Here is a 10,322-nt window from a genome sequence, read left to right as displayed (position 1 = left end):
GCCCAAGGGGACAGCGTGCCCAAGGGACGTGGTGCCCAGGGTGCCTGGGACGCGGCACCCAGGCGATGTGATAACCAAAGGGCGCGCGGGATCTGGTTCCCGTTTTGCCCGGGATGTGGTACCCGGAGGGCCTGGGGACGTGGTGGCCGGGGTACCAAGTGCCGGGGAGCCGCCTTGCCCAGGGCTGCGCCTGCCCCGTGGCGGGTGACGCCTGTGCCCCGCGGGGGGCGTGGGGAGCTGCGTACCCCCGTGGCAACGGGAGCTCGGCCCTTGCCAGATCAAGAAGTATGAGAAGCTGGACTCCGAGGAGGAGCGAGCCGCCCGGAGCCGCCACATCTTCGACCATTACATTATGAAGGAGCTGCTGGCCTGCTCCCATGTGAGTGCCGTGCCAGGCGGGTGCTGTACCCAGGGTGGGGTGCCCAGAGTGCTTGGGGGGGGGGGGACGTGCCCACCTACCCAGTGTGCCCAGGGCACATGGTACCCAGTCTCTTTGGGGGGGGGGGGCTTCAAAACCACCATCAGCTCCATTGTGGGGGGGTGCTGAAACCACCACAGACCCAATTCCATGGGTGGGGTGTTGGTGTTCCACCAGTTCCCTCACTTGTGCAGCCCTCTCTGGCCCCTGTGGGAATGCCTGTCTCCAGTGCCCCCATCCGCTCTGCCCAGGAGTGACATGATCCCATCTTGCCTTGCAGCCCTTCTCCAAGAGTGCCACGGAGCATGTCCAGAGCCGCCTGAGCAAGAAACAGGTGCCCCCAGACCTCTTCCAGGTGGGCATCGCCCGGGACAGGCCTGGGTCCCTGCCACCTCTGGTACTCCGAGGGTTAATCCTTACAAGGGGCTGGCGAGAGGGTGTTGGGGGTTGGCRGGGACAGGGGCCCCTGGGGGTGGTAGTGGGCTCCCAGAGGATGTGGGGACCCCAAGGGATGGTGGTGGGGTCCCCAGGAGGTTGGCAGTGAGGGGGGATTGCTGGGGGTCTGCATGGGGTGGTAATCAGGTCCCTGGGTGCTGGCAGTGACAAAGGGACCTTAGGGTTGTGGGAGTCCTCAGTGAGCGGTGATTGAGACCCCAGAGATACAGGCGACCTGGGCTGGCAGTGGCAAGGGGTCTTCAGGGATGGTGATGGGGTCCTTGGGGTGCTGGTTGTGATGGGGGTGCCAAGGGATGGTGATGTTGGGGAGACCGATACCAGAGATGCTGGTGACCCTGGGTGGCAGTAAGGTCACCAGGGGGCTGGCAGTGGCATGGAGTCCCTAAAGGGTGACAGTGGGAATATGGGAAATCCAAAGGGTAGAGGAGACCCCAAGTAATGATTGGAGACCCAAGGGGTACAGGTGACCCTGGGTGGCAGCGGGGACCCAGCACTGACCTCCGTGTTCCCCCAGCCCTACATTGAGGAGATCTGCCAGAACCTGCGTGGAGGCATCTTCCAGAAATTCATCGAGAGGTGAGATGGGGGGGACAGGCCTGCTGGCACTGGGGTGTCCTAGCCCACCCGGTGGCCAGGGTCTCGCAGCCAAGAGAGGGGGCTGGGGTACCTTCCTAGATAGGAGTTCCAAGGGTTCCCGGAGCAGGGATTCAGGGTGGGCCTTGTCATCCCCAGGGATCTCTCTGTCCCCRGAGTGGGGGTCCTGGGAGGTTTCTCTGTCTGCAGACGTGTCCCAGGATCCCTCTGTTGCCAGATGGGTCTCGGAGATCTCTGCAGGGGCTCCACTTTTGCCCTCTCTCTGCTTCGTTGCAGTGACAAGTTCACGCGGTTCTGCCAGTGGAAGAACGTGGAGCTGAACATCCATGTGAGCAGGGACCCCTGTGCCAGGGGGCACCTCCAGGGCGTCTCTGGGGGCACTGCCAGGGCGGGAGGCGTGGGTCCCAGTCCCCCAGAGAGACGCGGACGCAGGGACAAGGCTGCCGCCCACGGCACTCCCCGCTCCTGATAGGGCAGCCTGGCGCAGGCACCCTCACGCCCCGCACGGGCCCCCTCGCGCGCACCCTGGGGCTCCCTCGCTCGCACGGCTGCGAGTTGCGCTTCCGCATCAGCCCATGCTCGTGGGGACGCACAGAGCAGCCTCCACGTTCCTCCGTGTTCCCCACCGTCCGCCACCACGCACACGCGCGCGCGGCTTCCCCGGCACGGCGGACCCCAAGGGACCCAGGCGTCTGGGGTAACGCCTGCCTCTCTCTCGCCTGCTCCAGCTGACCATGAACGACTTCAGCGTTCACCGCATCATCGGCCGCGGCGGCTTCGGGGAGGTCTACGGCTGCCGGAAAGCAGATACGGGCAAAATGTAACGGGGGGGGGTCCCACGGGCAGCCACGGAGCGGGGGGATGCAGCGGTGTTGCCGCGACAGCGGGCGGCAGGGGGATATGAAGTGTCACCATGGCTACGGCTCTCCGGGGGATACGTGGACGTCATGGGGGCCGTGGGCGGTAGCGGGATGCGATGATGTGGCTGTGGCTGCTCGTAGCGGAGGGACACGGTGGCCTGGCCGCCGTGGGCATGGCCGTGGGCAGGGGAGGGACACAGCGACGTGGCAGCGGGCGCTGGAGGAGGGTCGTGGGGCTACAGCTGTGGGCAGCGGAGGAATACGGTAACACGGCTGTGAGCTGGGGAAGGAGGTGGCACCGTGGCTATGGGCGGAGGAGGGATGCGAGCGTGCAGCCGTGTGTAGCAGAGGGACATGCTGTCATGTCATGGTGGAGGAGGGACACGGCAGTGTGGCGCTGGGCGGAGGAGGGATGTGGCATCGTGACTGTGGGCAGGGACAGTCCATGGCACCGTGGCCATGGGCAGCAGCAGGACCCTACAGGGACTCTTTGCCCCCAGGTACGCCATGAAGTGTTTGGACAAGAAACGCATCAAGATGAAGCAGGGCGAGACCTTGGCCCTCAACGAGCGCATCATGTTATCCCTCGTCAGCACCGGGGTGAGGCGCTGGGTCCGCTTGGCTGCCTGGGCATGGCRGCGGGGTGGGCATCCTGGGCACAGGCCACGGCACAGGATCCTCCCTCCGCGGGGAGGATCTGCTGGCGAGGGGAGGGTGTTCCCGGGGTGGCCGTTGGCACTGCGTGAGACCGCCTCTCCTACGTCAGGACTGCCCGTTCATCGTGTGCATGTCGTATGCCTTCCACACGCCTGACAAGCTCAGCTTCATCCTCGACCTCATGAATGGTGAGAGATCCCCAGCTCTGGTCCTGAGAGACCCCGTGGCTGACCCTGGTCCCTGCTGCCGTGGCTGATCCCCGTCCCCAGGGCCGTGGCTGCCCTGGTCCCCAGGGCCGTGGCCGACCTGATCCCCAGGCTCGGAGCCCCCTGGCTGCACCATGCCCGGGTCGTGGAGGGCGGCGCTGGGGTGACGGCTGGGTCCCTCTCGCCGCAGGGGGGGACCTGCACTATCACCTGTCTCAGCACGGCGTCTTCTCGGAGGCGGAGATGCGGTTCTATGCAGCCGAGATCATCCTGGGCCTGGAGCACATGCACAGCCGCTTCGTGGTGTATCGCGATCTCAAGGTGACCCCATGGGCACCCATGGACTCTGTGGGCACCCCCCAGGCACCCTGTGGGTACCCACATACCCTGTTGGCACCCATGGACCCCATGGGTAATCCCAGGCATTCACAGACCCTGCAGGCAACCCCAGGCCCTACTGACAGCCCCGGACCCTGTAGGAACCCCCCATATCCCGTGGGCACCCATGCGCCTTGTGGGCACCCACAGACCCTGCAGGAACCCTCAGAGCCTATGGGCACTTCCCAAACCCTGTGGGCATCCCCAGGTGCCCCAGGTATCCCCAGATCTCGCAGGTAGCCCCAAACACCACGGACACCGCCGATCCTACAGGAACCCCCCAGGCCCTGTGGGCACCTCTTGATCCTATAGGTGTCCCAAGACCTCATGGGCACTCGCAGATGCTGCAGGCAGTTCCGGGCCCCACAGACACCTCAGTCCTGTGGGCACCCCCAAATCCCACAGAGCACCAGCACCCCAGCTCGACCCACTTGGGCACCTCCTGCCTTGCTGCCCCACCGTTCCCCTGGGCAGCGCTTGGGCTCAGGGATGGCACGGTGTCTCGGCAGCCAGCGAACATCCTTCTGGATGAATTCGGGCACGTCCGTATCTCAGACCTGGGCCTGGCCTGCGATTTCTCCAAGAAGAAGCCCCATGCCAGTGTGTAAGTGTGCCCCTAGCCTGCCCTGCCCAGCCCTGCCTGGCTGGCATGGTCCCTGACCCCTCTCTGTGTCCCCACAGGGGCACCCACGGGTACATGGCTCCGGAGGTGCTGCAGAAAGGAGTGGCGTATGACAGCAGCGCCGACTGGTTCTCGCTGGGCTGCATGCTCTTCAAACTGCTCCGGGGGTGAGTGCGCGGGCACGGGCACGGCAGGGCACGGGGCGGCCAGGGGGCCAGCGCCCCGCTGACCTCCCTCTCCCCTCGTGGCCGCAGGCACAGCCCCTTCCGGCAGCACAAGACGAAGGACAAGCACGAGATTGACCGTATGACCCTCACCATGGTGAGTCTGGGCACGCAGGGCAGGTGGCCCGGTGCCGCCCTGGCATCTGCCCCCCACCGTGCCAGGGAGGCACACGAGGCACGAGCACCCCGGCGCGCCACGGCCTCTCCCTCCGAGTGCCAGCGCGAGCTGGGGCTGGCAGGCCCAGACAGGGCATGGGCACCCTTGTGCCACCCTGCCTTCACCCCCCTGCGCCGGCGGAGGCTTGCAGGGCACAGGGGGAGCGGGCACAGCTTGGAGATGATGGGCAGTGCCCGGATGCCGCGAGCGTGGGAGGATGCATTCCTGCCTGTCTGTGCGTGTGTGCAGAAGGACGCATGCATGTGTGGGCATCTGCACGTGGGGGTGTGTTTGCACACACATATGTGTACGCGTGTGTGCATGTGTAGGGGGGGAGGTTGCGCGCAGAGGTGTGTTTGCCAGTGTCTGTGTGTGCATCATCTGTCCCCGCACACATCTGTGCAGCGTTCACACGTGTGTGCGCCTCTGTGCGCTTGCGTGGCTGGTGTGTGTGTGCCCATCCATGTGTATGTGCTTGCATGGGACTGTACACGTATGCACGGTGCACACGTGCGGGTCTGCATGTGCATGCATTGGTGTGTGCGGTACAGTGCGCAAACACACGCAGGTCTCTGCACATGCCTCTCTGTGTGTGCATGGCTGCGTGTGTGTCCTGTGCATGTACATGTCTGTGCCTTCGGTGTGTCTTCATGAGCACACGTGTGTGTACGTCCGTGTGTATCTCTGTACCAGGCGCACGTGTGCCTTGCTGTTCACGTGCCTGTGCACACCTCTGCGTGCCTGTGTGCGCTGCCCTGAGCAGATGTGTGCGTGCATCCCTGTGCATGCGAGAGCACATACGTGTGCGCGTTCCCCGCCGCCCCAGCAGCGCCGGGGAGCCCCACCGAGGCCCGGTGCCAACGCTCGCGGTAACCGTGCCCTCACCCGCAGGCCGTGGAGCTGCCTGACTCCTTCTCCCCCGAGCTGCGCTCCTTGCTTGAAGGGCTGCTGCAGCGAGATGTCAACCGGCGGCTGGGCTGCATGGGACGCGGGTGAGTCCCGGCAGGCGTGGGGACAGGTGCCGGGGACAGGGCCTGCGCATGAGAACAGGGCTGGGGCAGAAGCCTGGTGGGGAGGGAGGGCGGCGCGGGCAGGCTACAGCCTGGCATCTCCGGGCCACCCCATCCTGGCACCACAGGGAGCCCGCTGGTGCTCACCGCCCCGCTCGCTTCCCAGGGCTCAGGAGGTGAAGGAGGAGCCGTTCTTCAAGGGCCTGGACTGGCAGATGGTTTTCCTTCAGAAGGTGAGCGGCACGGTGCCGGGGCACAGCGAGGGCTACGGGGGCACGGGCAGCCACCCCTCTAACGCCACCTCTCCTGCCGGCAGTACCCGCCGCCCCTGATCCCGCCCCGCGGAGAGGTGAACGCCGCCGATGCCTTCGACATTGGCTCCTTCGATGAGGAGGACACGAAAGGCATCAAGGTACTGGGGGCAGAGGGGCAGGGCTGGCACGGGGGGCGGGGAGACAGGGGCAGGGGGTGGTGAGCTGGTGTCTCACCCAGCGGTGCCCGCCTGTCTTCCAGCTGCTGGAGAGCGACCAGGAGCTGTACCGCAACTTCCCGCTCACCATCTCGGAGCGGTGGCAGCAGGAGGTGACGGAGACCGTCTTCGAAGCCGTCAACGCCGACACCGACAAGCTGGAGGCTCGCAAGAAAGCCAAGAACAAGCAGCTGGGCCACGAGGAAGGTGAGCGGGGCCGGGTGCCCCCTCTACTCCCCGGCGCTGCCCCTGGCATCCCCACCAGCCCCTCGCAGCCACTCACTCTCCCAGCGCTGCCTCGACCCGTGGCTCCCGTGGTACAGCCAGCTCCGTGGCTGCCCCAGTACCTCTTCTGGTCCCCCTGGCCCTGCCCCAGCTCCCCGACCCCTGGCACTGCCCCTTGGCACTGCCGTGGCACTGTCATGCCACTCCACATGGCACCCCGGCGCCCCGGCACTGCCAGCCCCATGGGCTCCCTCGGCAGTGTCCCCGCTGGGTCCCCCTGGCACGGCCACCAGCCCGGCGTTGCTTCGCCTGGCACTGCCCCCTTGGCCCCCCTATGCCTGCCCTGCCACCTCTGCCAGCCCCCCGGCGCTGCCCTAGCCCCCCGGTTCCCCCGGCACTGCCAGCGCCTCGCTGCTCCGGCCTGACCCTGTCTCTCCCGCGGCGCGGCGGGCGCAGATTACGCCATGGGCAAGGACTGCATCATGCACGGCTACATGGCCAAGCTGGGCAACCCCTTCCTCACGCAGTGGCAGCGTCGCTACTTCTACCTCTTCCCCAACCGCCTCGAGTGGCGCGGGGAGGGCGAGTCGCCGGTAAGACGGGCACGAGGGGGTGGGGGGCAGGCTTGGGGGGCACAGGGGTGCTGGGTGCCCCAGGGGTTGGACTGGAGGGGCACGGGTGTTGGGAGGGCACGTAGGGCACAGGGGACGTGAGGGGCACGGGGTGGGGGTATGGGAAAGGCACAGGGAGGACTTGGGGGGCCTGGGGGGACTTGGGGGGCCTGGAGGCAGGGGCTGGGCTGAGCCTGTCCCCCCAGCAGTCCCTGCTCACCATGGAGGAGATCGACTCCGTGGAGGAGACACAGGTGAAGGAGCGGAAGTGCATCTTGCTCCGCATCCGCGGGGGCAAGCAGTTCGTGCTGCAGTGCGACGTGAGTGTGCCCGCTGGCCGCCCGCTGGGGCTAGCCACCTCTGCAGGGGGCTAGCCACCTCCTGCTGGGGGGCTAGCCACCCCCTGCCAGTCACCGGTCACCCCAGCTGGGCACTAGCCACCTCCTGCCACTTGCTAGCCATCCCCTGCTGGGTTCCCATCACTTCCGCTGGGCGCTAACCAAACCCCGCTGGGCACTAGCCACCTCCCGGCTGGCTGCTAGTCATCCCCGCTAGATGCTAGCCACCTCACGCCAGTTGCGAGCCATCCCTTCTGCTGGGCACTAGCCATCTCCAGGCGGTCACTAGCCATTCCCTGACGGGCACCAGCTACCTCCTACTGGCTGCTAGTCACCCCTTGCTGACCACTAGCTCCGCAGGTTGAGCCTGCTAATCCGCCCCGGGCACGCTGCGGAAAGCTGGGGGCAACCCAAAGCCCTGGCACCACGGGGAGCCCCGAGCTAAGCCGTCCCCTGCCCTGGCACCGCAGGCAGCCCCAGACTAACCCATGCCCTGCCTTGGCACTTTGGGGATCCCCTGCCTAACCCGCCCCCCGGCCTGGCACTGTGGGAAGCCCCGGACTAACCCGCACCCTGCCCTGGCACAGAGCGACCCCGAGCTGGCACAGTGGCGGAAGGAGCTGCGCGACGCTCAGCGCCAGGCCCAGCAGCTGCTGCAGCGGGTGCCGCGCATGCAGAACAAGCCCCGCTCGCCCGTGGTGGAGCTCAGCAAAGTGCCGTTCATCCAGCGCTCCGCCAACGGCCTCTGACCCCGCGCCCGCCCGCGCGCCCTCGTCCCCAGCTCCCACCCCGCCTCTAATTTATTGGGTTGGGTTCCCGCGTGCCCCCTCGCCTTTCGTCGTCCCCGCGCCGGGCGCTGGCAGGAGACGCCCCGCGCCGGCCTGGCCCGCCGGGCGCTTTGGTGCCCGTTTGCCCCTGCTGCCAGGCGGGCACCCGCCGGGCTGGGCGCAGCGGGGGCACGTCCCCAGCGTCGCTGTCGGCCCGGCCTCCAGCCCGAGGGACGCGGGCGCTGGCGCTGGGCACGCGGCTCCGCTTGGCACCTCTCCCCTGTGACCTCTCCGGCTAAGATGAAGGTAGCCCCCCATGCCTACCCCTCTCCGTGCCAATGCCCACTCGGCCCCTGCGGCCTCTGCCTCGTGCCCGCTTCGCCACATCTGCGTGTGCCAAACCGGCCCAGCTCTGGCCCGGCAGAGTCCTGGCCAACTCGTTTCACCCGGCCTTTGCCCACCTCCCCGCGAGCGGGTACGCCCCGGCTCGGCTGTGCCCGCCTCGTGGGTGCCACGTCCTCTGTGTGCGTGTGAGTGTGTGTCTGTGTGTCTGTGCCCGGGGGGACCCCCCTGTAAATATTGTGCCATGGGCCCCCTGCGCCTCCCGCGTGTGCCAACCCTGCCCGGCGAGTGCCCCTGCCGCCACCCCACCGTGCAGCCGTGCCCTGGGCAAGGTGTGGGGGGGTAGCGCCAGGCCCCCGCTGGCCCCCGGCCCCGAGCCAGCAGGGTGGCGGTGCCCGGCTGTGGGGCAGGAGGTGGCCGAGGAGGAGGAGGAGAGAGCAGCGGGGATCCCCCCCCCCGCCCCCCCGCAGCCGGCCCCACGCGAGCCTGGGCCTGCTGCCTGCGTGCCCGGTGCCGTCCCGGTGCCCGGCGGGCGCAGGGGCAGGATGCCAGCCGCACCCCCCCCCCCGCTCCCTGGCAGCGTCTGTAAATATTGGTCTCCAGTCGGTGTGCGCCAGGCGGGCTGGGTGCGGGCGGGGGGTGGCACCGCGCCGGGGCTGGCGGCTCACCTGTGAATGTGATTTTAATGAGCGGAGACGTGAGAATGCAAAGAGAAAAAAAAAAAGAAAAGAGTTTTTATAATAAAAACCTGGAAAAATCCAGTCCGGCTCCCATCTCGTTGCGGGGGTGGCAGCGCTTCCCCCGCTGTGTCCCTCGGTGGGGACCCTGCCCGCCTGCTGCCCCCAGCTCTGCCTGAGCTTCGGGTCACCTCAACCCCCCCCCCCCCGGGGGCATGGTGGCACCCCGGTGACGTGCCGGGGTGCGGGTGGGGGCTGGTGCCCTGCGGGACGGGGGTCTCGGAGCAGGCGTGGGCAGTGCCCGGAGAAGGCTCCCAGCTCGGGTAGGGGCGTGCAGCGGGTTCGGACAGGCGCGGGGCGTCGGGTTCCCCCATGCCTATGCCAGCCCCAGCTCGGGGTGGGGGGTCCCGCTGTCCCCTGCCCACTGCGCCCGGGCTCAGCCTCCTGCCACCGGCAGTGCCGGGTGCTGCGCAGAGCAGTCCGGGCCCCCCCGCACCGGGGCCGGGGGCAGAGAAGGGGGCTGGGCTGGGGGTGACTGCAGGGCCCTGGGGATGCGCTGTGGGGGGGTCCCCGGGCACTAGGTACCCCACGGGGGGGGGGGGCTCAGGGAAGAGGAAGGAAATGAGGGGGGGCAGATGCTGTGGCCCCGGGCACCCACTGCAGGGGGATTCCCAGGTACCAGGCACCCAAGGCGGGTCGGATGCTGGGGCCCTGCCGGGGGAGATCTAGGTACCAGGTACTCGACGGGGGACAGACCCCGGCCCTGGGGGGGGTCCCAGTAGCAGGTGTTTGATGGGGGCAGCCCGGGGGTCCTGGTAGCCAGTGCTCAACGGGGGCAGACGCCTGTTGCAGATGCGGCCCTGGGGGGGGGTCCCGGTCCCGGTGCTCAGTGGGGGCAGACCCGGGGTCCCGGGGCAGATCCGGGGTCCCGGGGGGTCCCGGCACCGGTGCTCGGTGCAGTCAGACCTGAGTCTCGGGGGCAGACCCGGTGTCCTGGGGGGGTTACAGTCCCACTGCTCAGTGCGGACAGACCCGGGGTCCCGGGGGGTCCCGGCACCGGTGCTCAGTGGGAGCAGACCCGGGGTCCCGGGGGGTCCCGGTGCTCGGTGCGGGCAGACCCGGGTCCCGGGGGCAGATCCGGGGTCCCGGGGGGGGTCCCGGCACCGGTGCTCAGTGAGGGCAGACCCAGGGTCCCGGGGGGTCCCGGTGCTCGGTGCGGGCAGACCTGGGTCTCGGGGGCAGACCCGGGGGGTCCCGGCACCGGTGCTCGTTGGGGCAGACCCGGGTCCCGGGGGCAGAGCGGGGGCGGCG

General features: G+C 68.2%; 1 protein-coding gene across 2 annotated transcripts in view; it reads left to right on the top strand.

The window, feature by feature from the left end:
• The window catches only part of GRK2 (G protein-coupled receptor kinase 2), a 10,624-nt gene extending 1,535 nt beyond the window's left edge, over nucleotides 1-9,089 (top strand). The window contains exons 3-20 of one of the 2 annotated variants that reach the window (XM_026067817.1): nucleotides 278-379; nucleotides 699-773; nucleotides 1,389-1,450; nucleotides 1,745-1,796; nucleotides 2,197-2,288; nucleotides 2,829-2,928; nucleotides 3,095-3,173; nucleotides 3,382-3,512; nucleotides 4,079-4,173; nucleotides 4,251-4,358; nucleotides 4,446-4,512; nucleotides 5,464-5,564; nucleotides 5,749-5,815; nucleotides 5,899-5,994; nucleotides 6,096-6,258; nucleotides 6,733-6,869; nucleotides 7,097-7,207; nucleotides 7,813-9,089. In XM_026067817.1, coding sequence (XP_025923602.1) covers nucleotides 278-379; nucleotides 699-773; nucleotides 1,389-1,450; nucleotides 1,745-1,796; nucleotides 2,197-2,288; nucleotides 2,829-2,928; nucleotides 3,095-3,173; nucleotides 3,382-3,512; nucleotides 4,079-4,173; nucleotides 4,251-4,358; nucleotides 4,446-4,512; nucleotides 5,464-5,564; nucleotides 5,749-5,815; nucleotides 5,899-5,994; nucleotides 6,096-6,258; nucleotides 6,733-6,869; nucleotides 7,097-7,207; nucleotides 7,813-7,974 — 1,800 coding nt within the window. In that variant the 3' untranslated portion in view covers nucleotides 7,975-9,089. Of the gene's footprint in view, nucleotides 1-277; nucleotides 380-698; nucleotides 774-1,388; nucleotides 1,451-1,744; nucleotides 1,797-2,196; nucleotides 2,289-2,828; nucleotides 2,929-3,094; nucleotides 3,174-3,381; nucleotides 3,513-4,078; nucleotides 4,174-4,250; nucleotides 4,359-4,445; nucleotides 4,513-5,463; nucleotides 5,565-5,748; nucleotides 5,816-5,898; nucleotides 5,995-6,095; nucleotides 6,259-6,732; nucleotides 6,870-7,093; nucleotides 7,208-7,812 lie in introns of both variants that reach the window. The other variant, XM_026067807.1, reaches the window with a different exon arrangement.
• Nucleotides 9,090-10,322: the final 1,233 nt, after the last annotated feature.

Source organism: Apteryx rowi, unplaced genomic scaffold, assembly GCF_003343035.1.
Source record: "Apteryx rowi isolate R43461 unplaced genomic scaffold, aptRow1 scaffold_1046, whole genome shotgun sequence".
NCBI lineage: Eukaryota > Metazoa > Chordata > Aves > Apterygiformes > Apterygidae > Apteryx > Apteryx rowi.
The sequence above is the reverse complement of the archived record's forward strand: the minus strand, read 5'-3'. Positions and strand labels throughout refer to the sequence as shown.